The sequence below is a fragment of the Phaethon aethereus genome (genome assembly GCF_964289735.1).
Source record: "Phaethon aethereus genome assembly, chromosome: 17".
In the NCBI taxonomy this organism is placed as follows: Eukaryota; Metazoa; Chordata; class Aves; order Phaethontiformes; family Phaethontidae; genus Phaethon; species Phaethon aethereus.
The window spans coordinates 4,065,453-4,089,200 of NC_138593.1; the positions used below are offsets into that span (position 1 = coordinate 4,065,453).

Below are 23,748 nucleotides of genomic sequence, written 5' to 3' on the forward strand. Positions count from 1 at the left end.
GATGCTGCCGTGAATTCCTGCCTAGCCCGAGACAGGCACGGCGGCGGCGCGCGGCTCCGGCCGCGGGCCGGCGCAGTCCCTGGCCGCCACGTTACAGGCAGCACGCTTTGCCGCATCCACCTCGCTCTGAAGCCGCTCCTGGCCTCCGCCTGCTGCGCTCAGCCAGCCCGCAGCCTTGCGCAGGCAGGACGGGAAAGATGGGGGAGATGAGCAGGGCCGCTGAGGGCCGGCAAGGGAAATGCTGCTTTTCGGGCAGAAGCAGCGCAACCTGGGGCGCACAGCACGACTGCAGCCAGGGCGCAGGCTCCTGAGCAGCTGGAACCCGCTGCCTCCTCGCCATGTCCTTCAGCTGCGGAGACGAGGAAGGGAGCAGCCCGATTCCCAAGGCCAGGGGGGTCGCAGACCCCGCAGGCTGCAGCTGCTCGAGGTCCTGGCCAATTTGAAAACAGAGAGGGCAGGAGAGCAGGCAGAGACCGAGGCAAGCCCAGGAGGGCAGAGCAGGCTCCCGCGCAGAGCGTGAGGGTACTCAAGAGACTGAGCTGCTGCAGGGGGAAACACACCTCCGGGTGCAGGAGCTGCACGAGCCCTGCGTGAACCCAGCCAACACGCTGCTAAAAACGATGGCTTCCCTTTTCATCTTTTGCAATACTTTCCCACTGAGGCCATAAAACCCACTAACACTCAGCCAGGACAACCCAGGCTCGCCAATGCCTCCTCTTAATCTGGGTGAACCGCGCTGGGTAATTCACAGGATAGAGAAACCTCATTTCTGACCCCCGAAAAGGACGACTTCACGAAGGAAAACCCTCCTCTGTGAGCGGGGAGCGGAGCAGGGTGGTGTCCCGTCCCAGCAGAGCCGACATCCCAAAGCCTGGCCAAGGTCCCCCCATCCCCGTGCGCGCCACTACCTACCCAGCTCCGCGCTCTGCTGCGGGGCGGCCGCCTCCTCATTGTTGGCTTCGTTTGCCATGGAGCGGGTGATGCGGCCTTTGCGCCTGCCCTGGCTGTTGGCGGTTTTGCGACCTTTGGAGGTGACAGCTTCTTTCTCATCATTGTCTTCCCCGGATGTGTCGTCGTTCTTGTCCCTGCAGAAAGAGGGATGGAAGAAAAAATGTTGTTGGGTTGGTCTGATTTTTAGGTCAAGCCATTATTACCCTGCACAAGTTTGGGGATGGGGTTTTGGATTTTTTTGTTGGTCTTCTGGGGGGGCAGCTCTGCTTTTTTTTTTCCACACACGCAGGCTCTTTTCCAGGCTGGGAGAGGGCTGGATTGGCGGTGGGGTGATTTGTGGTGGGGTTTTCTTTCTGCAGCTGGCGGCAGCTCCACCACCAAGTGCACGCAGAGACCTGACGGAGACAGGTTTAATACCAGACCATTCAAATTCATCCCTGCCTCCTCCTCATTTATCTTCCTGAAAGGGACCTGCTGGTAAATGTCTTTGCAGCCTAGATATAATGAAGCCAGATGTTCTTTTAAACCAAGTATTAAGCCCATTACAGATAGCTAGCGGTCTGCGTGCCAACCTTTCCCCGCCACGGCTCTGATGCTCCCCGTTCGGTGTGAGGGAGGCAGAGCTGGCTGAAGCCCTTCATCTGGGAGTGCTCACGTTGACATCAATAACGCTAAAGGTGAAGTGCCGCGCTCGGCTGTGCCTGGATTGCTCCTCCGGCTCCCGGAGGCTCTCGCAACAACAAAACAAGCTGGAGGATCAGAGGGGTTTTTGCAGGTCGATGGGGTTTTTAGAAAAAAAAAAGTGTATCAGAGTTGCTTTCCCAGTCTGCGAGCAAGAGGGAAGAGGAATGAAGAGGAGAGCAGGCTCTGCCCTTCCCTCCCTGCGGAGGAGGTGAGGTGGGTGCCCATGGTCCTGCATGGGGTCAGGCAGCCCCGGGCCACGCTGCATCCCACCGCCGCAGCCCCAGCCCGATACCCAGCCCTCGCTGGAGACGGAGGCCAGCCAGGCAGGGAGGGTTGTCCTTACTTTGTCAGTTCTTCTTTGTCGTTCTCTGTTTCCTGCTTGTCTTCCTCCTTCTCTCCCTCCTTCTCCTTTTCTTTCTCTTTTTCATCTTTCTCTTCTTGGCTGCTCCGGGGCATTTGCTGCTGCTGCTGCAAAACAAGGGACGTAAAACAAAACAAATCCTCAGCGCTGAGGCGGATACATCGCGGCACCTGGGCCAACCTAAACAAACGCAGCGAAACAATGCCGGGGGCGAGCGGCCAAGAGGAAAAAGCACTGCAGGCAGAGGGTACAGGCAGGGCGCTTACAGAGGCCACAGGGGCCGAAGGCTTTCCGGGGAGATCGGAGGTAGTTCCGGATCAGGCACGGCAGCCACGCTCCGGCTCCTGTTCCAGGCAGCGGGACAGCCCCGGCGGCTCCCCCGGGGTCGGGCAGCACTGCAGGCAGCCAGCAAGGACCCGACAACCCGACACGGGAGAAGGCAGGGAGGTGAGAACGGCCCCGCCGTTCCCTGCAGATGATGGCTTAGCAACATCGGTCGCGATTTGCAGCCAGTGGGATGCGTTTTCCTGGAGCACGAAGGAGACGGGCTCACCAGAGATGCCGGGAAGCTCAGGGAGATCAAACACTGTGGTCTTTTTCCCAAGCACCTGACATGGCCCGCGGGGAAAGTTTATGGCCCCGTATCACCGAGAAGGGAAGATGCCCGGCTCCCTGCCCGCTCCATCCCGCCTGGCACCCTCATGGAGGCCACGCGCCCAACCGCCCCAACGCCGCTGCCGTCGCTCGCACCGAAGGCGCCGTGGTACCCGAGGGAGGGACGGAGCGATTAGAATAGTGCTGGATTTTGTTTCAACAGCTGCAGGAAGGAGGATGCTGGGGAGGCCTGGTTCCCCTGACCCCTCTTCCCTCTGGCAACTGGCAAACGAGAGGCATTTCATAGAGAAATAGAAATTAGAGATGGAAATGATTTATTAAACCATCCTGCTCCTGGCTAATGCAAGGCTGCTCGCTCCAGGAAACCCACCTGGGTTCGCCCGGCCCCTGCACAAGCTGCGGGGCTTCCACCCCCCCACTGATGTAATGGGAGGGAAAATTGCCTTAAAGTGGATTTATCAGCAGAAAGCATGGTCCTGAGTGGCCGGGGCCGGCGGTCACGCAGTCATCTGGCCAGGTGCAGACGAGGTGTGCCCGTGTCCCTTCAGCCGGGGGGACCGGCCTGTCCCCGCTCTGTGGGAGCGGGGAAGCTGCCTCGAACACGGGTGTCCCCACAGCAGCAGTGCTGGGTGCAAGCTAAACCCTCTGCCCCCGCGAGCTGCTGCTAAATTGCGAAGTGCAGAGCTGTCAAAACCAGCTTCGGAGCAGTTTAGCAAAAAAGCTTCTGATTCTTTCAAGTCCCCGTTCAACACGAGTCCTTAGAACACGGGCGCTGCCATCGCCGAAACCCTGCGGGCCTTCAGTTCCTGCTCGTACGGCGCGGAGGCAGCTGCGCCACCAGGACCCCCGCTCGGCAGCGCGCAGGCGTGTGGCAGGCTCGGCCAGCCCCTGCGGCGCGTCCCTGCCGGCACACGTGCCAAACGCACCCGTAACGCACCAGCTCACGCCCCCGTCGCACCCCCAGGAAGGGCCCTGTGGGGTGCAAGGCTGGGAGGATCCAGGGGAGGGGGAGACGGGAACCAGTTGGAATGAGAACTTGGTCGCGTAAGATCTTCCAAAGCCCATAAATCTCCAAGGCTTGGGGAACTGTCTCCTGCAGCAACTGGCCAAGGAGCAGCGTCGTACCCGGCGTGCCAGGCACTGCCCTCGCCAGCCCCCAAACCCGGGGAGAAGGAGGGGGGCAGCCGGCGAGCCTGCCGGGGCTGGGAGACGGGCAAGCCTGCGCTGGTGGCAGAGGAGCAAGGGGCGCGCGTCACGCGCGCTTCCCCAGCACGGCCCTGTGCTCTCCGAGTCACGCCGTGGTGAACCCTCGGCGTGGGTTCCGCCCAAACGCCGAGACGGTGAGGGCTGTGACCTCCGAGGGCCGGGCGGTGAGCAGGGCAGGCTCTGCCCCAGCCCCGGCCATCACATCCCACCCGTGTTCTCTTCACCAAGCGCTCTGGCAAGCGAGGGGAGCTCAGATGACTTTCGCAGTATTTCTACCACCCCGTCCTGAATATTTTCTTTTGAGGGATGGGGGAAACCCCGCATCCCGGAGATCCCAGCTCCCCGGGATGTAAACTCAGCTCTCCTCCAGCCGCAAACCCAGCTGTGACCGCAGGAGTCCCTGCCCCAGGCTCCCAAGGGAAGCTTCAGCATCGTCTCATCTTGTCTCTGTGCTGGTTCAAACCGGGGGGCTGTCACCCCGAGCAGCCGCTGCAGCTCTTCCCAGAGCAACGGGCTGGGATGGCGACGAAGCTAACGAGCTCCGTGCGCCAGCCCGCAATAGCAGGGGTGGAAAGGCAGGGAGAGGCACGAGTGGCCGCGGAGGCTCACGCTGCAACGCAGGCGCTTCCCCAGGGAGGTGTCTGCCGAGCTCCGGTGTGACGAGGACAGGCAAACGCCAGCGCCCTGGCTTCAGCGGGCCACTGTGCATCCCCCTCCTCCGGCAGGTTTCAAGCCCAGCCTGGTGGGACATCAAATTAGGGCTTCTCCCACCGCAGAGGAGCATCTCGATCCAAGGATGCCCTCTAGTGATTGCCCTGCTCCGGCTGCGGCAGGGTGCCCGACGCCCGGAGCGAGAGCCGGGCGGGCGCAGCACCCTGTGGACAGCGGGACGCGACAGGACGGCTCTCACCTGCCAGCGCTCTCCCGCTGGGCTGAAACGCGTTCATCAGGCAGCGCCGTCACCACGAGGCCACGGCAGGGAAAACCGTCCCCTGCTCCGCCCGTGGCTGAGTTGACGTCTTCGTCTGAGGAAGGCTCCTGGCCAAATACTGCTTTGAACCCTGGCGAGCACATGGTGACGGCTTATCTCCTGTGCTAGGGCTCAGTTGCACAGTGGGGCACCCCCCAAACACCCTGGAAGCACCTCTGGCGACAGCCACGCTTAGAAACGCCACCTTACATCCCATCCCACCCAGGGGTACCTGCTGGGCTGGAGGCCACAGTGCTGATTGAAGCACCCAGAGCCCTGGGGGGGAGCAGGCACCCCGGGGTCCCAAACGAAGCCATGTGAGAGCTCAGCTACAAACGGCGCGTGGAGAAAGGAGGTGGGACACCCTGCGGGGACCGACCACGGCAGCCGCCTCGGCCCATCCATGCTACTTGCTCTGCCCCAAACCTCAGACCGGTCGGCATCGGAGCCGGACCACAGCACGGCGCAGCGCCGGGAAGTCACAGCCGGGAACCCGCGAGCCAGCCAGTCCCCCTCCCGGCACGGCTGCCCCCGCGCTGCACGGGGAGGCTATTCTTAGCGCTGGACGCGGACCAGCTCTGGATGATTCAAGGGACGGGACGCCATCCCAAAGCGTGACAGGCCAGGAAATGCTTCCCCAATTACCAGCCGACGTTTCCCTCTGATTCACGCTGCCCCGGTTAGAGGTGGGCCGGCAGGTGGGTCAGCTCTTAGCGGACACGCCAAAGGCCAGCACCAAAAATGCTCAGCACGCGGCAAGCTCAAACCTCTCTCCACGTACACCCCTGCCCCCCTGGGGATGAGGCACCCCACCTCCCGGAAGCAAAGCAGATACGTGCTCCCCACCTTGCCCAAGAGGGTGAAGGGATGTGCCCGAGGCCAGGGAAGATGCCTGTGGCAGAGGGCAGGGCTGTCCCTCCTGTCCCTCCCTCCCAGGTCGGACGCTCTAACTGCCGGACCGCCCTTCCTCCCCAGCATAGCTACTGCTTGGTTTTGCTGCCGACACATCCTGTTTATTTAAAAAGGCCCCAGGACAAAATCGCACGTGGGACGTGTGAGCGAGAGGCTGATCCTGTTCTGAGTCCACAGGGACGGGCGGCCTCCTTCCCCGTGCGCTCCCCGTGCTCCGACGTGAGCTGCTCCGTAATTACAAACATCTGCTCACCTCTACCCCAATTTCCCACCGGCCCCGGAGCAGCTGGAGAGGAGCAGAGCGCTGCCAGCCCTCCCGGGAACACCGCCTGTGCTGGCGGCCGCCCCCTCGCCGGGGCCCGCTGGCAGGCAGGCACGCTCGCCCCAGCGCCCGGCTCCCCTCCGGAGTGACACGGCTCGCCCTGCCCGGCCAGCTCCGTTGTGCTGGCATATCACAGGGATTTCAGACGCTCTAAAGTTCTGGCTCCAAGCACGCTTTCGGGGGACACCGGCTTCCAGGTAGGTCCCGGACACCGGAACACTGGCCCTGCTGAAAACCGATCAACTTGCTGCACGTCCCAGCAGCAGGTCTGGCTGGGATAGAGCCCCTGTGAGGAAGAGGTGCAGCTCCTCCCACTCTGTTTACTTCCTCCACCGAGGCACTGCCTGCTTCTGGAAGCAGGACTGGAGGCCAGGAGGAGGTGGGGGAAAGCAGCTCCCCACCTTCGCCCTCCCCAGCCCCGCCGGAGACGCCTACCGCCTTGGCACAGAGGCGGTGAAACCAGCCAGAAACCCCTTCCCAGCCGGAGGCATGTCCCCCGCCTCCGAAGCACCCTGCTCTCACGCTCACCACGAGCTCTGGACCCTCATCTCCCCCCAAATCACTCACCTCCCCGCTCCCTGGCTCCCGCGAACGGCCGGTCCCCGACAGCCCCATCGCCGGCTCGCGGCCCCTGCTCACCGCCCAGCCATCCGGGCGCGCTGTGCCTTACATTCTCCGGCTCTGAAGGCTTCCTGACGATTTGCATAGTTAAGCCGTAAACTAACCACAACATTCCTCTTCTGATTTTGCAATCTGCTGGAATAACGTGGTCGCTCTAAGTCAAGTCGATGAATCATCATCTATAAACCACAGCTCTCGTCACCGGGGCTCTCAGTGCTGGCTGCAGCCAGCGTGATTAATCCGCCAGGATGCCAAGCTTAACCTACGGCGCGGGGCTATTTATTTTCCAAACTTGCAAACCTCTGGAAAACGACTGCTCCTGCCTTCCCCATCCCCTCCGCGGTGAGATGCGCCGGGCTGCGGCAGAGGACCCGGGACTGTGCCAGAGCCCCGTGCAGAAGCCTCCCTCGCTGCCCGCAGGGCATCCCGGCATTAACCGCGGAACCATGCACCTTGCGACTGAGGCACCCGTGCCCTCTCCCAGTCCCCCCTCGCTCCCTGCTCCGCAGCACCCCCAAAACATGCACCAAAACACCACTGTTGCCAGCACGGCTCAGTTCCCCAGCCCTGGTCCTGCTGGGGACAGGGACGGGCACGGCCACCATCTCACAGCAACTCTCCCCTTCCTACCCCAGGACCGCCAGCTCCGGCCACGCCGCTTGCTGGTGGACGTGCTGGCGGGGAACCGGCTTGGGTCACGGTGACGGCACTGTGCCAGAGCTGTGCGGGTGGGGGTGACATCTCCCCTCTCTCAGGGCAGGTTTCGAGGGCGGACTGGCTGCACGGGGGATGCCATTTGGCTGCCAGCATGTGCATCGCCTCCACCACCGTCGTTAGGGTGCCCTGGGCTCTTACAGAAGCCGAACACACCGCAGAAACCTGCTTGCTCCTTAAATCAGGAGGGAGCACACCACGACCCTCTACGCCCTCGTGCAGAGGGAGCCCTGCGTGCCAGGCTGAGCTGCCCGGCAACTCACGTGGGTGCCGCTCGAGCCCATCCCCAGGCGCCGCCCGCAGAGCGCTCCGGGGATTTTGCTCACAGGCTCGCTGCAGCAGCGCGGTGACCCGTGCCAACCCCTCCTCACTGGGTCACACCGAAGCCTGCCTGGACAGGGACTCCGGAGGGAGCTGCGCTCCGCCGGCGCAAGCCCCATCCCCTCTGGCAGCCGGGAGCGCCCGCTCGGCCGTGCTGCCTCTCCCGCGTGCAGGGTGCCGGCTCCCCGCTTCGCCGGTGGGTGACTTCAGATCGATGGCATTTATGATGTTCTCCAGGGGCACTCAGCTGCGGAGCAGGCTCAGGCCGAGCTCGCTGCACGCAATCAGGGAGTTGCAAATTAAAACCAGTTTGAGATAAGCCGGACAAAAGGCCTGCGCTAGGCTGGCCAGGAACACCTGGGGTTTGCTTTGCCGCTTCTCCAGGAGCCCCAGCACGCCCGCGATGGCCCGCTGACAGCACCCTGAACGTCCCACGGGGGCCGGTAATGGCACTGCGGGGCAGGGCGCACCGCACTCTTCACGGCACAGCCGGCGGGACTCGGCTCCCACCCCCGCGGGATGCTGCATGGAGCACCTCTGCCAGGAGCAGGGCTGGCACCACGCAACCGTGGCTCGGGAGCGTCCTCTCTCCTCCACCACCCACACCCATCCTTCCACTTGCTTTCAAACTCTCCCTCCAGCAGGTCACACCAACGACAGGCAGGGCAGGGACTCCCCCACCAGCACCCCAGTGCCAGCCTGCTCTGAGCCAGCAGGCTGCCCAGGCGCCCGAGGTCTCCCCTGGAGCATCCTTCCCCGTGTGCCAATGTCGTAGCAGGGCCCCGATGCCCCACGGCCGCTGCAAACGGCGCTCCCCGCACGTCCCTGCCCATCCGTCAGCGGCAGGCTGGATACGCAGCGCAGGGCGGATGGCTTACAAATACATGTGTGTATCATGTAGCCGACTCCCAGGGCCCGGAGCCTCTGATCCGATGGTCTGGAACGCCTCAGCCCTCGCTGCCACCCACCGCCGCGCGGCCTGGCTTCTCACGACCGCGTACGGCACCCTCCGTTCATGGGAGAAACCACAAAGCAAAACAAGCTGCTGCCAAAACAACAAGGAGAGGAAGAGGAATGTCTGCCGGCGACTCGGCTTTGATCGCTCGTGTCCCAGGGCTGGGTTTGATGCTGTTGGCTGCGGAAGCAAGTCGAAGAATCAAAGAGCCAGGCTCAGATTTGATAAGGAGAATGATAGAGAGCACAGAGCGCTCGGTTCGGCTCCGACCGCGACAGCCCGGAGCTGTGCTGCTCAGCCGCTGGTAAACAACAAACTCTGCAAGACAGCAACCATTACATGGCAGAGACGGAAAATGCGGGGCTGTGCCCAGCGTCCCGGGAGGCACCGAACGGGCCCCGTGCGTGCGCGCCAGCACAGCTCTCCGGCACCGCAGGCCACAAAACACGGCTGGTGCCAGCAGCAAAGCGCCAGCAGCCACAGCTGGGCTGCCCTGCTGTGCCGCAGGAAAGCCCCGTGCCATCTCCCAGGCTGCCAGCCCTGGGGACAAGCAGTGTGCCAGGGACGAGGAGAGGGGCTGGCTGGGGGACTGCAGAGATGCCGGATGCAGCATCATTCACCAGACCGCGGCACGACCGCGTCCGGCGCGCGCACCCGAGCGTGGGCTCATCTCGGGTGGCACCGGGAGCCTGTTGGGCACGGGAGCCTTTCGGGCAGGGGTCCCTGTGCGGCTCAGCCCAGCACAGCGGGCACTGACGCCTTCCCACCGCTCGCTCCTTGATCTCAGTGAAGCACTGAAGTGATTTTTACAGGACCCTGCTCGCTCAGATCCCTCCTTAAATCACCGAGGGCTTTTCCATAAGAGGAAATGTTTCTTTTCTGGGTCACTGCTGAGTTTTTTAAAAAGTGATTTGATTGCTCGTGAAGGGAAAATGACCCGAGGGGAAGAGAGCATAGCGTTTGGAAGCAGTGGAGATGAGCCCCTGCTCTGTCCCAGGAGGGGAACACGTGTTTTCTCTTCCCTGTGGTTTGCTTTACTCCGCTCCGCCGTGCTCACAGCCCCCCGTGCCGACCCCCTCCGAGCCCTGCCAACAGAGGAAGGTGTCGGGTCGGCGGTTTGTGGGACACAGAGCAGCATCCATGAATGCCGCAAACGCACTGGGGGCAAAGCAAGCCCCGCATCCTCGTTGGAAGCAGCTTTCTCCGGGGTTTTCAGCTGTGCCTGCTTTAGAAAGCAACTTAGCAATGACACAACTTATTTCCCATCCGCTCCCAGTTAAACCTAGCTCACAACAACAGATAAAACAACTCATCCCCAAATCCAACCGCTTCTGTCACTCCCTGTCCCACCAGGAAGATGCTACGGGTCCAGATCGGTGGTGCCCAGCCTGGATCCCAAACCCCGGTCCTGAGGAGTACTCACGTGGGCGCAGGCGTGGTGGAGCGCTCGCCGGGAGGATGCATCGACCTGCTGCTGGAGAAACACGAGTCCCAGCTCGGGGACCAACCGGAATGGGGGGGTTCACGTCACTTTTAAGTGACTATTTTATTATTGCTAACTGCAGACGTGATCAAGCTGCATGGAAGAGCCCGGCTGCGGTGGCCAAAAGGTCCATCAGCAAGTGGTCCATCAGCAGCCCGTGCCGGGGCCACCCCGGAGGGAAGCGGCTGCGCGTCCCTGCCTGCCGGTGCCTGTCCTCGCTGCGAGCCTGCAGGTCTCCCCGCCGCCCCTGCGCTGCCAGCAGCCTGCGAGGCCGCGCTGGGACCCGGGGACCGAGCAGCCATCCTCCTGCGGCAACGCATCCTTCGATTCTTTTCCCAAATATGGCCACATCATTCTCGTCTAATCACCCCCAAAACTGCAGCTGGGATTTCAGGAATGTGAGTTTCCATTGTGTTGGCTTCCTTACGCTGCCTGGAGGGGTGGCAGGGCTGCGGGGAAGCTGCAACGCCCCCGAAATGGGCATGATGCACCTTACGGGGCACACCTGGGGGACAGGGACAGGACAACCCTCCGCAGGTGCCAACGGGGGGTTACAGGACCGATACCGGCTCCGACATAGCCGCGTCTCACACCTCGCCCACCTCCTCCGCGCCCGCACCCCAATGCTCAACCTCACCCGTGACAGGGCAGTGACAGCCCCGGCCGCACGCTGGGTGCCCGGCGATCTCGGCACCCGGAGGGCAAGGCGGACGTTCCCGTTTCGAGGCACGGGGACGAACGCGGGCCCCGGCAGAGAGCGCTGAGCAAAGCGGAGGACAGGCTGCAGATGCCGCGCCCTCGCCCGTGATCTCCCAGCACTGCTCTCCGGCTGCCCTGCGAGCCAGCAAGTGCCCGAGCTACGCCGGGCTGTAGGAAAAGCACGGGAGGTGGGGGGTCTCCCAGAAACAACCACTTTTCCTGAGGGAAAACGGTTTCTTTGCAAGTTGGATACTGTCAGCTGCTGAGCAGGACCCATCGCTTCCAAACACACTCCAGCACGACACTCCGTGCTCACAGGAAGCCCGCTGCTTCCCATGTGGATGGTTTTGGACCACTTTTAAGGATCCCGGGGGTTAGCTGGTTTTGTCTAGATTTTTTTTTGGCTATGAGGAGATGTAGATTTAAAGACCGAGAGCCTGCACCAAGCCGCACACACACGAGCACCCAAGGGATAAATGCTCTGCGAGAACTTTCTCCCCATGAGGCCGCATTCGAGTGGGACCCATGACCGCGGGGTCCGGCCAGGTTTGACTTCTCACGGGTCCTGCAGCCTCAGCCGGCCCGGGCAGGTTTCCCCAGCACCAGCAGCGCTGTCACACTGCAGACCTGCCCAGAAAACGAGCCACGTTCAATCCCTTCTGTCTCCCAGCAGCAAGCTGACCCGGCCCAGCCTGCACGCAACGGCAGGACGCGGCAGAGCCACGGGACAGGACGGCGAGTGGGGCCACCTCGCAGTGACGTCCCGACAGCCGAAGAGGAACCCGCGTCCCAACGCTGACGTCCCAAACACCGTTTCCAGCCGCGCCAACTGCTCCGTTACAGCCTGCGCCTGCCCGCTCCGCAGATCATTTCAGCGGTCTTTAAAATACAGCACCCAAGTCAGCACAGGCTTAGATGCTCGCGGAATAATTTACTGGTATTTGTGGCAGCAAAGTTCACTGGCCACATCCAGGGCTGTTTCTCTAGGACGAGCTGCTTTATTAAAGCAGGATCGTATGACAAGTATCTGCCCACGTCTGAAAGAGAAGTTGTCAAACCCTTTGTCACTAACGAGGAGCCACTCCCCGGACTGAGGAAAATCGAATGCTTCCCAGAAATAAGTATCGCTCCTCTCGCGGGCCGCTGTGGTTAACGGAGCGGGGGCACACGCACCGTTTGCGCTGTAAGAGGCGGTTTGCTGAGGTCCAGACCTGATCCCCGCAGAGGGAGGAGAGGTGACGGCAGGGCAAGGCTGGGCCGCGGCGGGTGCTCTGCCGCTGCGGTGGGGACGGGGCGTGCGGAGACCCCGAGCGGGGGCAGACGGTGCCCGTCTGCCAGCCCCAGCCCCTGCCGGCCCCGCCGCCTGGGACGGTGCTGCCGTGAAAAAAGTAAACAGGTTGTTTATAAAAATCCAGGCTGGGGCTGTTTACCCGCGTCGGGGAGGGGAATGGTTTGCGTCTGGGGAGGGCGGGACAGCCGGCGGGATGGATAATTCAATTTGAGTTTTGGCAGGGGCAGGGAAGAGGGTGGGCCTGGGAAAGGCTGTCGGCCCTGGCAGGGGACCACGCCGGCTGCCCGGCCAGGTCACGCCGTGGGCCCCCGCCCTGCCGGCGCAGCTCCGGCACCGCTCTCCGGCAGAGGAAGGAGGGTCCGGGCAGCTCCGGTCCCCCGGGTGCCACGGAGCAAGTCCTCGAAAGCGTCGGCGCTAACGCACGGGGCCCTTTCGCCGGGGAATACGTGAGTGCCGTCTGACAGTAGCGCCGAGGGGGACCGGCGTGACGGCACGTTCTGCGGGCCGCGTCCATCCACCGCGGCGCATGACTTCATCCGCCTCTGAGTCATCCCTAGGGCGGGCAGGCGGCTCCTCCGGCCGCCCATCGCCGCTGCCGACCGACCTCCTGCCGGCGAGAGCATCGGCGCTTCGCCTGGCGGGACAGACGCCCGCCTCCCCATCCTGGCACCGCGCGGGAGCCCCACAGCTTCTCCCCTCGGGAATTCACCGGCACTGCCGCAGGAAGCAGATCCCGCGTGCTGCGACCACTGCCCGCTGCCACGTGGGCAACGCTACTCCAAAATCAAAGCGAATTTATTCTGGAATAAAAACCCCGCGCTCCGCATGGAATAACTATGTTGAAATAGAGTCACTTTTCTTCCAGCACGGGTTCAGCCCTACGCTTGCGCTACCGCAGCCCGGCTGAGCAGCTTGCCCAAAAAGCGAAGCACACGGCGCTAACTGCCTGGCTTCCATTTTGGTGCCCCCCGCTACAGAATTGGGACTGATCGCAGAGAGACGCTCTCTGAAATACCCTGAAGAGCGACTGCGACAGCCCCCCCAGGCAACACATCCACGCAAAGCCCTTTCATTACAAGCTCATGCAAGTTTATGCTTATTACTGTACACGGAATATTGGATCAGACCATTTTACCACGACTCAAACTTTTTTCTTTTTTTCTCTTTTTTTTTTCAGTGAGAAATTACATTTGAAGCTACTCCTCTTCCTATCGATTCCCCCCTTTCAGGGTTAAATAGCATTTTCCATACCCGAACACAGAGGATTATTTTAGAAAGGATCTTCGTCTCAGGAGCCTGAATACTACACATCACGACCCATCAGCTGGGTGCGCCTTCCATTCATCGGCGCTGGGGAAGGCGGCGTGCCGGGAGCATGCGCCCTGCCTCGGAGCGGGCGGCTGCTCGGTTTTCTGACAAACTGGAAGCAGAATCGTATGAAGTCCCTGCTCTTGGCAGGAGATTTTTAGCAATAAGTAGCAGCTTTATGAGGAATATCCTTTGCCAGGGGACCATCAGCCAGGGAGCAGTGGGATTCTTCTTTTTTAATGGACTTCTAATAAGTAGGCCACAGTGATGATCTTGACACCAGAGTAGCTTTATTTCTACGTGTAATTATCTCCACTTCGCTCTCAAGCTCCCCACAGCCTCCAAGAGCAAATAAGACCACCAACCTCTCCATGAGAAAAGGAGCAAGGAAACAGCATAGGGCACTTGAAATGCTATTTGTACCAGACCTCATCCGTCCCCCTCATCTGATATAAAAGTCAACCTCTCCTCCCCTCTTCTAAATCAATTATATCTCACTTTTGGTGTTTAACTGCTTGAACCCTTACCAGCAGGAAAGTCCATGCTCAGAGCACAGACAGTGCTGGGAACACGGAGCCGTGTCTCCCAGCGCTGCAGGAAGGCCGTTGGCAGCGCCGTCTCCTCGCTGCACGCTGCCCGTCCCCGTGCTGTCCTCCCGTGCCTCCCGTCCTTCACCCCGCCACCGTCTCTGGGGGCTGAGACCGGGCAGGCGAAGGCAGAGCCCCTGGGGCCGGGGCAGCCCAATGCCACCGCTCCCCAGCCACAGCCCCGTGAGGCCACATGGGCAACAGGATGAGGGACCCGCACGGGATTAAAAATAATCCAGGACCCCCGGGACCAAGCAGGGAGGGTGGGTAGCCAAGGTGCCGGCAGCGTTACTCCCCAACGAGCATACCTTCTGCAGGCACAGGCAGAATCTGAGCAGCTTCTGAAGAGATTCACTAAGCAAAAAATCCCACCAGGAGCATCCCTCCATCCCAGCCCTCCAGATTTGGCAGTATCTAACCTCTCCCGCGCCGGTTTGCACAGCCACGCACTGACCCCGCCTGGCCCGGGAACGCGGGTCCCATCGGCACCGCACTCCGGGGAGACCCCGGCCCCGTGAAGGGTGTAAAGGAGATGCTTCACCACTCCCACCAGCTTCTGGCAGGACTTCTAACAACGCACTCCTCCCTTCGTTACCTTAAAATCCCACCCTAAAATGACTCTTCCCCCGAGCACAGGCTCCCCTGCGGCATGGACCCAGCCGTGCTGCCCCGCCAGCCTCTGCTGTCTCCCCTCCGCAGCAGCGTGCGCTTCCCACGCCTGCACGCAGGCTCTTCCGCCGCTCCTCTGCGTGCAGCCTCCCAGGAAGCGGATGCGAACGACACTCCAGAAATCCTGGAGGTATCGCAGCACAAAGCGTGCGTCTCGAGACCCCCCCAGGAGCTCTGGGGGAGAGCTGCTCCAGGCTGGCGCGTACGCAGCAACTCTTGCTCTGCACCTCTCTCCTACCGCTATTCGTGCAGCCAGCCCTTTACAGCTTGTCCCAGCATCCCGCCTTCCACCTGAGCATCCAACGGGAAATATTCACTGCTTCACTTTTCCCCCCGACTCAGGGATCTGACTCTCCTTTCAAAAGCGGTAACGGTCCAGTCGAGGTCTGCTGCAGCGGAGGCGCAGTCGGCTCCCTTCGGCGCCCAGCAGCCTCCCTCTTCATGATTTACAAATATTGCTGTCCCCTGCTCGCAAAGACAGTCCTGCCTTTTACTGCGGTCGACGCCGCGTGTCCCTGCTTCCAGAAGCTGGCGCTGAACGAGGCGCCAAATGGCGGCACGCGATCCCCACTGCCCAGGCTGGACCAGACTCACCAGCGAGGGAAAGCGTTGTGGGAAACTCCGCAGCTAGTGATGCTTTGGATACTTTTAAAAACCGAAATACAAATCGTACCTGCTGGGTGCAGGACGGGCAGGTCTGTGGCCACAGGGGTGGGTAGGTAGATGCAGAGCAGAGCGTTAGGTTGCCTCTCTCCCTCCACACTTGTTACTTGCTCAGCTTAACATTGAAACCAGAATGAGCTGTGCTAAATGTCTCCACCGCTAACAAGAAACAAATGTGGCCTCATATTCTAGTTGCTGTGATCTAACAAAACAGACCATGGTAAACACTATAAAAATGTACTGGAGGGAACCACCCTGTGTTTGCTGGGAGAGGGACTGGATAATCTAATAGGGCTTTATCCATCTCTAATGTCTCTGAAAAAAAGAAGGGAAAATTGGGCCCCGTCCATGACATTCGTCATGTGCTAGCTATTCTGATGTCTTAATGCTGCAGAAATCAAACTGGAGTGAGGCTACCTATCTGCCTCCCAATCAGGATCTAGACCCAAGTGCTGCTTTTTATGGCCATGCAGCGTGAAGAGCTGCTGATGTCAGTGGTGGCACAGGCCAGGCCAGTTTTTCCATCCCTATCCCCACGTTATCTAGAGAGATACTCCCTTTGCGGTCACCTCGCTCTCCTCATGACGTGGATAATCGTTCGGATCCACCAGCGGGACCTTCCTCTGGCTGAAAGCATTTGCGGGGACAAGGCACCTGCCCCAAAGGTGAGCGCTTATCTGGGTACCTGGGTATCGTGGTATCAGCAGCAACACTGGCATGGTCGTGTCTAGATTTGTATCTTGGCCATGGTAACGGCAAGGGTTGATTCAATCACCTACCTCCAGCACCTCGTGGTGCCCTAGGTATCTGCCCGGCCCTTAACCAAAGGGTTAAGGGTCTCCTCTAGCTTCAGCACCAAATCTGCCAGCCCCCACGGCGATCTCGGACACCCTCCGGCACCTCAGATAGATTTCTGTGCCGCTGCTCACCAGAAGTCCCTCCCACCCAAGTCACTCTCCTCCCATACCTTTGCCCGTCTGAAGAGCCTTGGGCAGGCTCTGCAAGGCAGGAGCCCCGTCCCCGTCACACGCCGGCTGCCGTCTCCAGAGGGGAGAGAGAAACGGGCCCCGCTCGGGCCTCGCGCAGAGCCGCAGGCTGCACGGGCCACCCCGTGCTCCTCCCAACGCGTGGCCAGGTTGCTTGCATTCACTCCATCCCCTTTTTCAAGCATCCTGGGTTTGTTGTTTGCTTTTTTTAAAGCTACTGTGACCTCGGCACAGGGACGGACAAACATCAACTGCCAGAAAACAGCAGGTTCTGAAAAGCTGCACAGAGCAAAACCGCAGCCCCATCGCAGCCTGCGAGCAAGATCTGCATCTGGGGAGGGGAGAAAAGCAGCATTCGGGGTGCTGAGAGAAAGCGCTGCCGAGAAGCTGCACGTGCAAAGCGCTGCAGCTCCTTGCTCAGCGCGAGGGACAACGTTTCCACGCGCTCCTCCAGCTCTTACCTGGCTCTTCCCGCGCCGCCGGTAATTCCTTCTTACAAGGTTTTTGTAATTCTCATTCTTCTTGGTCAGGTAGTAATACAGGACACAGTCTGCCACCGTCTGCAACGACACGGGCCAGTCAGGGAAGAGAAGGTCCCGGCCCCTCGCCCCGTCGGGGCGCAGGCATCCAGGCCCAGCCGTCGCCAGGTCTCCTGCCGCTTCTGCAGATCTGCAGCCCCAACGGGCTGCCCCGCGCCTCCCTCCCAAAGCCCTCGGGTGGAGCTGGAAGAGGGGGGCAATATGCACGTTGTCCTAGTAAAAAGGCTCGGCTCTTCCACGGGACAGACCGGGGCTGTGCCGCAGGCGTGCCGGGATGGAGATGGGGTGCAGAGCAGAGAGCACAGCGCGCCGGGAGCAACGCAGGGGAAGGGCTGACCCCAGATGACTGTGGCAGCTACAGGCAGAAGAAGGAGAGCCGCCTGTCACCCTCTGTTGCGGTTACGCGAGGCACAACCTGCCACGCGACTGTCAGCTACTGTTATTTCCAGCCGTTAAGCTCGCTGGCTCGAGCGCGCGTGACTTTCTCGTGGGCAATATGAGATCCCGGCGCTCAGGAGCCGCCGTCCCAACTCCAACTCCAGCGGTCGGCTCCACGAGCGCTGCCCCGGACCGGACGCGTCAGAAAAACGAGGAGCCGTGGCCGGGACATATTCCGCTCCTGAACAGCGGAGCGTGTGGCACACCGGGAGAAGGCTTTTGCTGAACTGGGCAGGCACCTGAACGCTGGTCTTGGGCTACATCTTCGTACACAGGATCAGCGGTTGCATGAACAGAAATAACACTGCAGACCCACCACGCCTGCAGGCGCCTGGGAGCAAGGGGCTGCTGCCTGCTCCCCCGGGGGGCACGGGGGCTGCACCCTCCCTATCCCTGTGCAAGGCGTGGAACCATTTGCAAAAACAGATTGCAACTTTTGAAGTGTTAATTGGATCTCTTTCTAATCTAGCCCTGATTATACACACACAGGCGAACACAAAAACTTAGTCATCTGTTCCAAGGGCTAAGATCACTATTTTTTTATAATGCAATTTAAAAATCTATTAATTCATTACATTGAGCCATATTTTGCATCTCTCTCCAACAGGATAATGGATGTGTTCTGTATCATAATTACAGCCTGATTTACAAACGAGTACAAATAAAATTAGAAGACATTTTACAGCTTGGAACACAGACTGGATTGTGAGCATCATCCAAGCCCCACCGCTTTCGGCTTTAGCAAGTGGGAAAGGCTGAAAAGAGCCTGGTATCTTACAGCGACAACAGCAGCATGAGCTTGCTGCTGGCCTTTGCTTGCTTGCTGCTTTGGACAGGAAAGTCAAAGTCTTATAAATTATTTCCCCAGCCTGAGTCAAGCAGAATCAGAGAATAATTTAGGCTGGAAGGGACCTCTGCAGGCCACCCCCCTGAAAGCAGAGGGGTTGCCTCAGAGCGAGCGGACACTGTGTGGATGAAACACTGCATGAGAGGGGCAGAGGATGCAACTAACTACAGGGAGCAGAGAAGCAGCAGCTCTCGAGTGTTTCTTGCTCAGGGGAGCGCCTGGGTCTGTCACTGTCTTTCCAGGCTGGGTCTGGTCCAGGATCTGCCCACATGGCCTGTCCCACAGAAGGTACCTGGCCTTGCTCAGGATGGGACCAGAGACTCACTCTTCCTTCAGATCTCTTCTTCAAACCTTTCTTCCTTCAGCCCGATTAACAGCAAAAAGAAAAAGTCCAAGAAGCCAACACAGGGGCTTGGGAAAAGTCAGGCCCTCCTGCGAGCAAACTACTGCTAAACACCAAGGGGAGGTGTCTGCGCTCACATGACACCAACCCGAACTCCTGGATGAACTGGGACTCGGCCCACCCTCAAGATCCCCTCCCTGCACGAGGAGGGGACCCCTCCGCTTTGCGCTGGGCAGCCGAGCACCCACAGCCCCGGTGCGACAGCCTGGCTGGTGCAAAACGCCTCCGGGAGATGCTGGAACGCAGCTCCCCCAGGCAGAGCACGGGGTGGGCTGCAACGCCTGCGCGCCGGCCTGGATGCGTTCGCACATCTCGCGGCTCTGAGCTCCCTGTCTGCCCGCAGCTGAGCCAACCCCTTGTCTCTGCAGGGAGCCGGGAGGTGCCTGGACCATGCCCGGGGCTCTGAGCTGCCACCACCCCCCACAGGTGCCCAGCATCCGCCGGCTGCTCCGGTGCCGAAGGGAGTTTCGTGATGGAGAAGAGACAGTGCCGGGTAGGTTAGAGCCAGGCAGGGAGGCTTACCTTCCTGTCCAGAAAGGACGCGATCAGGCCAAAGTTCTTTGGATGCTGCATGAACCTGCAAGAGCGAGAGGGAAAGGGTTAGCGTTTGCGCCGGCTCCAACACCCTTCGCAGCTGGGCTGCCGTGCCCTGTGCGCCCGGAGCGGTGAGACCAGCTCCTCGGGGGACTTAGGGGTTTGAGAAAATATTTGTCTGCTGCTCAGCTTCCCAGAAAGACAGGAACTTTAAATTTAGCCCAGTGGAGCCAGGCGGGTCGGAAGCTTCAATGTGCAGATGTGCATCGTGGGGTGGGAGAGGGCCGGGGGGCTGCCCGTCACCCTGCTCGATCGCACGGCCACCCAAGTGCGTACCAACGGCAGCACGGGCACAGCTGGCACCCGGCTGAGGCCTCAGGACTTGGCAAGGAAAGGGCAAGGAATCGCTGCCAGCGGCCGAGCACAAGCGCCCCGCAGCGCAGCCGGGGACATCCCTGCCTCTGAGCAGGACTCCAGGCCCGGCTGGGCTGTCAGGAGCAGCTGCAAAGGACGGGAAGGGAAACCCAAACCCCAGGAGGAAGCACAGAGCTGCCACGTTGCCGAGTTGCTCAAGAGATCCCCAGCGGCACAGCAGCTCCCAGGAACACTGCCTCCTGCCCAGCAAGCGGAGGAGCTCTCAGCAGGCTCGCCCACAGCTCCGGAGCCCGCGAGGGAGCATCGCCCGCTGCGGGAAAGCTGTCCTTGGGCGCAAAGATGTCTCCTCCAACAAATCCCTTCACCTAGCTGGTGAAGCAAGCCCTTGGCACAAGGTGCTCCTGCTGGCAGGAGGACAGTTAACCGGTGCATCACCAAAGCACAGGGAGCCTGATGAGTGGTGACTTTGTGCCAGGGCTCGAGCTGGCCCCGGCGGAGAGGCTGCCACCGGCACGGGCTCTGCCCCGGAGCCGCGCGGCCAGGGCCAGCCCTGCTCGGCGCGTGCAGCTCTGCCGGCTCCCAGGAGCTGACGGCTCTGTGCCCCGGCAAAATGTTTCGGAGGCAGGAGGCGGGCGAGCCGCGGTGTGGGTGCAACGTGGGCAGGATGTGGCGAGGGGCTCAGTGCCTCCAGCCCTGCCGGCAATTCCCCCGGGGCTGCTGGCCGAGGCCTCTCCTCCCACCTTCGCTGCTCAGGTCCGCTGCCAAACTCAGGGTCAGGGCACCGAGGTGAGCTCAGCGAGGACCTGACCGGCTTCAGCCACGGCAGCAGGACGTGGGTGCTGTCACCCACCTGCCAATGCCCCTCCTGATGCAGGACCCCCATCTGCTTTGGGTGGCACTGCAAGAGCCCTGTCGCTGTCACGGGTCACCAGAGCAGGGGATCTCATCTCTGCTGCAGCCAGCGTGAGGTTTTTGTGGGTGACAACATGGGATGGGGGGGACGGGGGAGGTGGGAGCATGGGCAGCAATGGGAGCGTGATGCTCGGGTGCTTAACAGGGACCCAAGTCTCTATGAGCCTTTCTGCCACCAAGTGTTTTGAAGGGCAAAACTTACACCCCCACCCCCAGATATAACACAGACACCAAGGAAGATCCCCGAGACACTTGACTAAATAAATAAGTAAACAAAAAAAGAAACCAGAAATGCGGGGGGGAGGGGGGAAGGAAAGCATCTGGGCTGCGCGGGCAGACCGGGATCTGAGCAGAGCCGGGCTGGCTCGTCACGCTGTACACAGCACAAACCAAGGGCTGACCAAGGGACAGGGTTTTCAAGGCCATGTTCTCACTGATGCCAATGCAGCACGGGGGGCAACGCACATGACAATCCACTGTTTTTCATGGGCCAGGCTGTGCCGCCATGAGGAGGGACGGACGCTGTGTTCTCACAGTGCCCAGCACGACCGGGCCGCGATGCCTGAGCGGGATCAAGGGGTACTGCAGCCATCCCCGCTCCTCCACTGGCAAACCACAGCTCCCCCGGGAGCAGGCTAGCGGTGGGCTCTCAATAAAAAGACCTGAAATCCTGCCCAGAAGCAAATCAGATCAGATTCTTCCCTGTGGTTATGTTTTAACAGCTAAAATAGTTCAGACCTGGAGCTTGCCGGCCTTGCAGTGCCTGGCTGTCTTCTCTGAGAGCCCCCACCATCAGGGCTGAACAAAAGATTGCAGCAGGTTTTCACGGGCTGAGGAAGAGGCCAGCTCTGGGTCACGATCATGGATGGCACAACTCTGGTTCACCTTAAAAACCCAGGCTAGAAGCTGCAGCACACCAGGCAGCTCGGCTACCCGCACACCGGGATTGGGGCGAGAGCTGGGGCAGGACTCCCTGGGCCCTCCTCACAGCTCCTAAGTATCAATCTCTTAAAATGAGCTTTGTGAGAGCCCTGAAATCCTGCTGTATTTACGCCTTGAGCTCCACATCACCCACGGCGATGACACAGAAACCGCCGTGCACAGCAGGATGCACGAGCTGGGTGTGGATTCTTCCAGCCCCATTAGCCAGGCACAGCCCCACCATTAAAGACCGAGTAATTAGCCTTTGCGTCATTTGCGGGCAAGCCTTGCTGTTTGGAGTGTCACATTTTAACGCTAATTAGCAATGAGGGTTCTCCTCTGCAACAAGCTTGGAGCTGGTTTGCTTGTTTTGTTCTTTTTCGGTCCATCTTGGCAATTAAATATATCAGCTGCAAACTGGAGTCGTCATGAGCAGGGACCGGAGGACAGATCCCGGACACGGGGAGGCTGCCAGCGTGGCTGGCCGTGGGCCTGCTGGTAGTCCACAGAGCCGTCTCACTGCTGGTAGCCCACAGAGCCACCTCACGATCGCCCGGAGGCCGCACTAAGGTGGTGCTGTGGCAAGGCACGAGGTGGTCCTGGTGCACCCATGTACCCCCGCACCCCGCGTGTCCGCAGCAGTGAGCTGGCAGAGCTCATCCTGCTTGGAACCTGCACTCCAGCTCTGTTTTTACAGACACACAGGGCACATTACGGGTACCGAGGATGCTCTGGTCCCCCGTGCAAACACACTCGGATCCCCGGTGGGCTACGAGACACAGGGGAGTCTGGATGTGAGGCTGAGCTGGGACCCACACCTCGGCTAACCCTGGTGGTACCCAGGGAAGGGATCAGCAATCCCCCAAGGGACCTCAGGCATACAGCGAAGCTGTGCTCAAGCACTGCTTGCAAACAGGAGAAAGCACCGCAGCCGGAGTTTGCACATATCTGATGCTGGGAACAGCAGCCGGTGGCAAACCCTGCAGAGCGCAGGACGCAGCGCTGAGGGACGGGCGCCGGCTGGTCGCTGCAGCCTGAGGGCTTCTGCATGCGGGGCTGGATATTGGCAGCCCCGAGAGTCCCTCTGGACACGCAGTGCCCAAAGGACAGGCGTGTAAATCCAAAAACATAACGGTGTATGGAGCATTGAGCTTCGCTGGCTTTATCCTTAAATTGGCTGATACAACAGGGGACGTAGAAACAGAAAAACTTGTAGTTTTCACCCTGTCATGAGCAGCAGCTTCCTGCACCTCTGCACGGGAGCGGGCAGAGCAAAAGTAAACGGGCACAAACACCAACCATATAAAAGGCCCCGAGGTTTCTGTGCAGGTACATCACCCTGTACCCTGGTCGAAGGCAACACAGCGACCGCGGCTGTGTCCCTGTGGGGCAAGACAAGCCCTTGGGAAATTCATGCCTTAGCTCGCCGGAGCCCTGGCCAAAGCGTTGCACGGGTCCTGTCCCGCATTCCCACGGGCTACGCAGAGAGGTGTGTGGGCTGCACTCACTTTTCCCGGAACGTCTCCTTCTCCTGTTCGCTCCACATGTTCATCACCTGCCGGTCCTTGTAGACCTTCATGGGGTCATCCATGAGGCCGTTCATGTTGATGAATTTAATGCGCTGCTGGTCAGCATCGTAGAGCATGGGTGGGATGACGGCGAGCTGGCGCATCTGCTTCTCCAGGTTCTTTGGGGAAAGCAGAGAACAGTTGGTCAGCACCACGGGCCCGTGGGGACCGTAGGGGACAGATGTTTGAGAGTAAAGAACAGGCAGAGGAATAGGAGAATTCAAAAGCAAGCACTAGACAGCTTTATTGCTAGATTAATTGTAAATTAAATGCTGAAAGAGGCTATTGCCGTCAGCCGGGAAACAATTAATCTTTCATTTTGAAATAAAAGGCTTTAAGATACCGCGTGGAAATGTCTCACTTAAGCAAAACAGCTCCTGACCGTGACAAGAGACAAGTCAAAGTAGTGGTGGCCCAGGGAACGCAAACCCCTTGCCAGACATCAAACCCATGGCCACATGGAGGTTCAGCCCCCCACTCCAAATTGCAAGGGAAGCAGGTCAGCTCTGCAAAGCATTCTGAAAGGGTGGGCAGAGGGAGGCGTCGTGCTTCCCTTCCACGGGAAACCTAGTATCGTTCCAGGATGTTTCAAATGTCACCATAAAGGGGCCATCCACTTACTGCAACACCCTGGGACATAATCCGATGCCTTTACTCCATCCTATTCAAGCACAAACTTCATCCTGCAGGGATGAAGGGACGCTCTGGCCACCCTCACTCGTTTGCTAGCGGCACCGTCTCTTTGAATCCTCCCTGTCTACCTGGGATGGCATTGGTCAGACATAAATCCCAACCCTTGACCCAGGAAGGCCAGGTCTCAAGTGCTGTTATTTTAATTTACAGCTAGACACTGGTTTCTTGGAGAACAGTAATGTCCAATCCTTCCACGAAGC

The 23,748-nt window shown here is 60.2% G+C and overlaps 1 protein-coding gene across 1 annotated transcript in view; it reads right to left on the minus strand.

Annotated features, from left to right (window-relative positions):
- Positions 1 to 23,748, minus strand: part of NCOR2 (nuclear receptor corepressor 2) — a gene marked incomplete at its 5' end in the record, with an annotated part of 178,131 nt that overhangs the window by 60,990 nt on the left and 93,393 nt on the right. Inside the window, 5 exons of the mRNA XM_082007798.1 lie at positions 913 to 1,085; positions 1,979 to 2,103; positions 16,780 to 16,878; positions 19,068 to 19,122; positions 22,796 to 22,974. Coding sequence (XP_081863924.1) covers positions 913 to 1,085; positions 1,979 to 2,103; positions 16,780 to 16,878; positions 19,068 to 19,122; positions 22,796 to 22,974 — 631 coding nt within the window. The remainder of the gene's footprint in view (positions 1 to 912; positions 1,086 to 1,978; positions 2,104 to 16,779; positions 16,879 to 19,067; positions 19,123 to 22,795; positions 22,975 to 23,748) is intronic.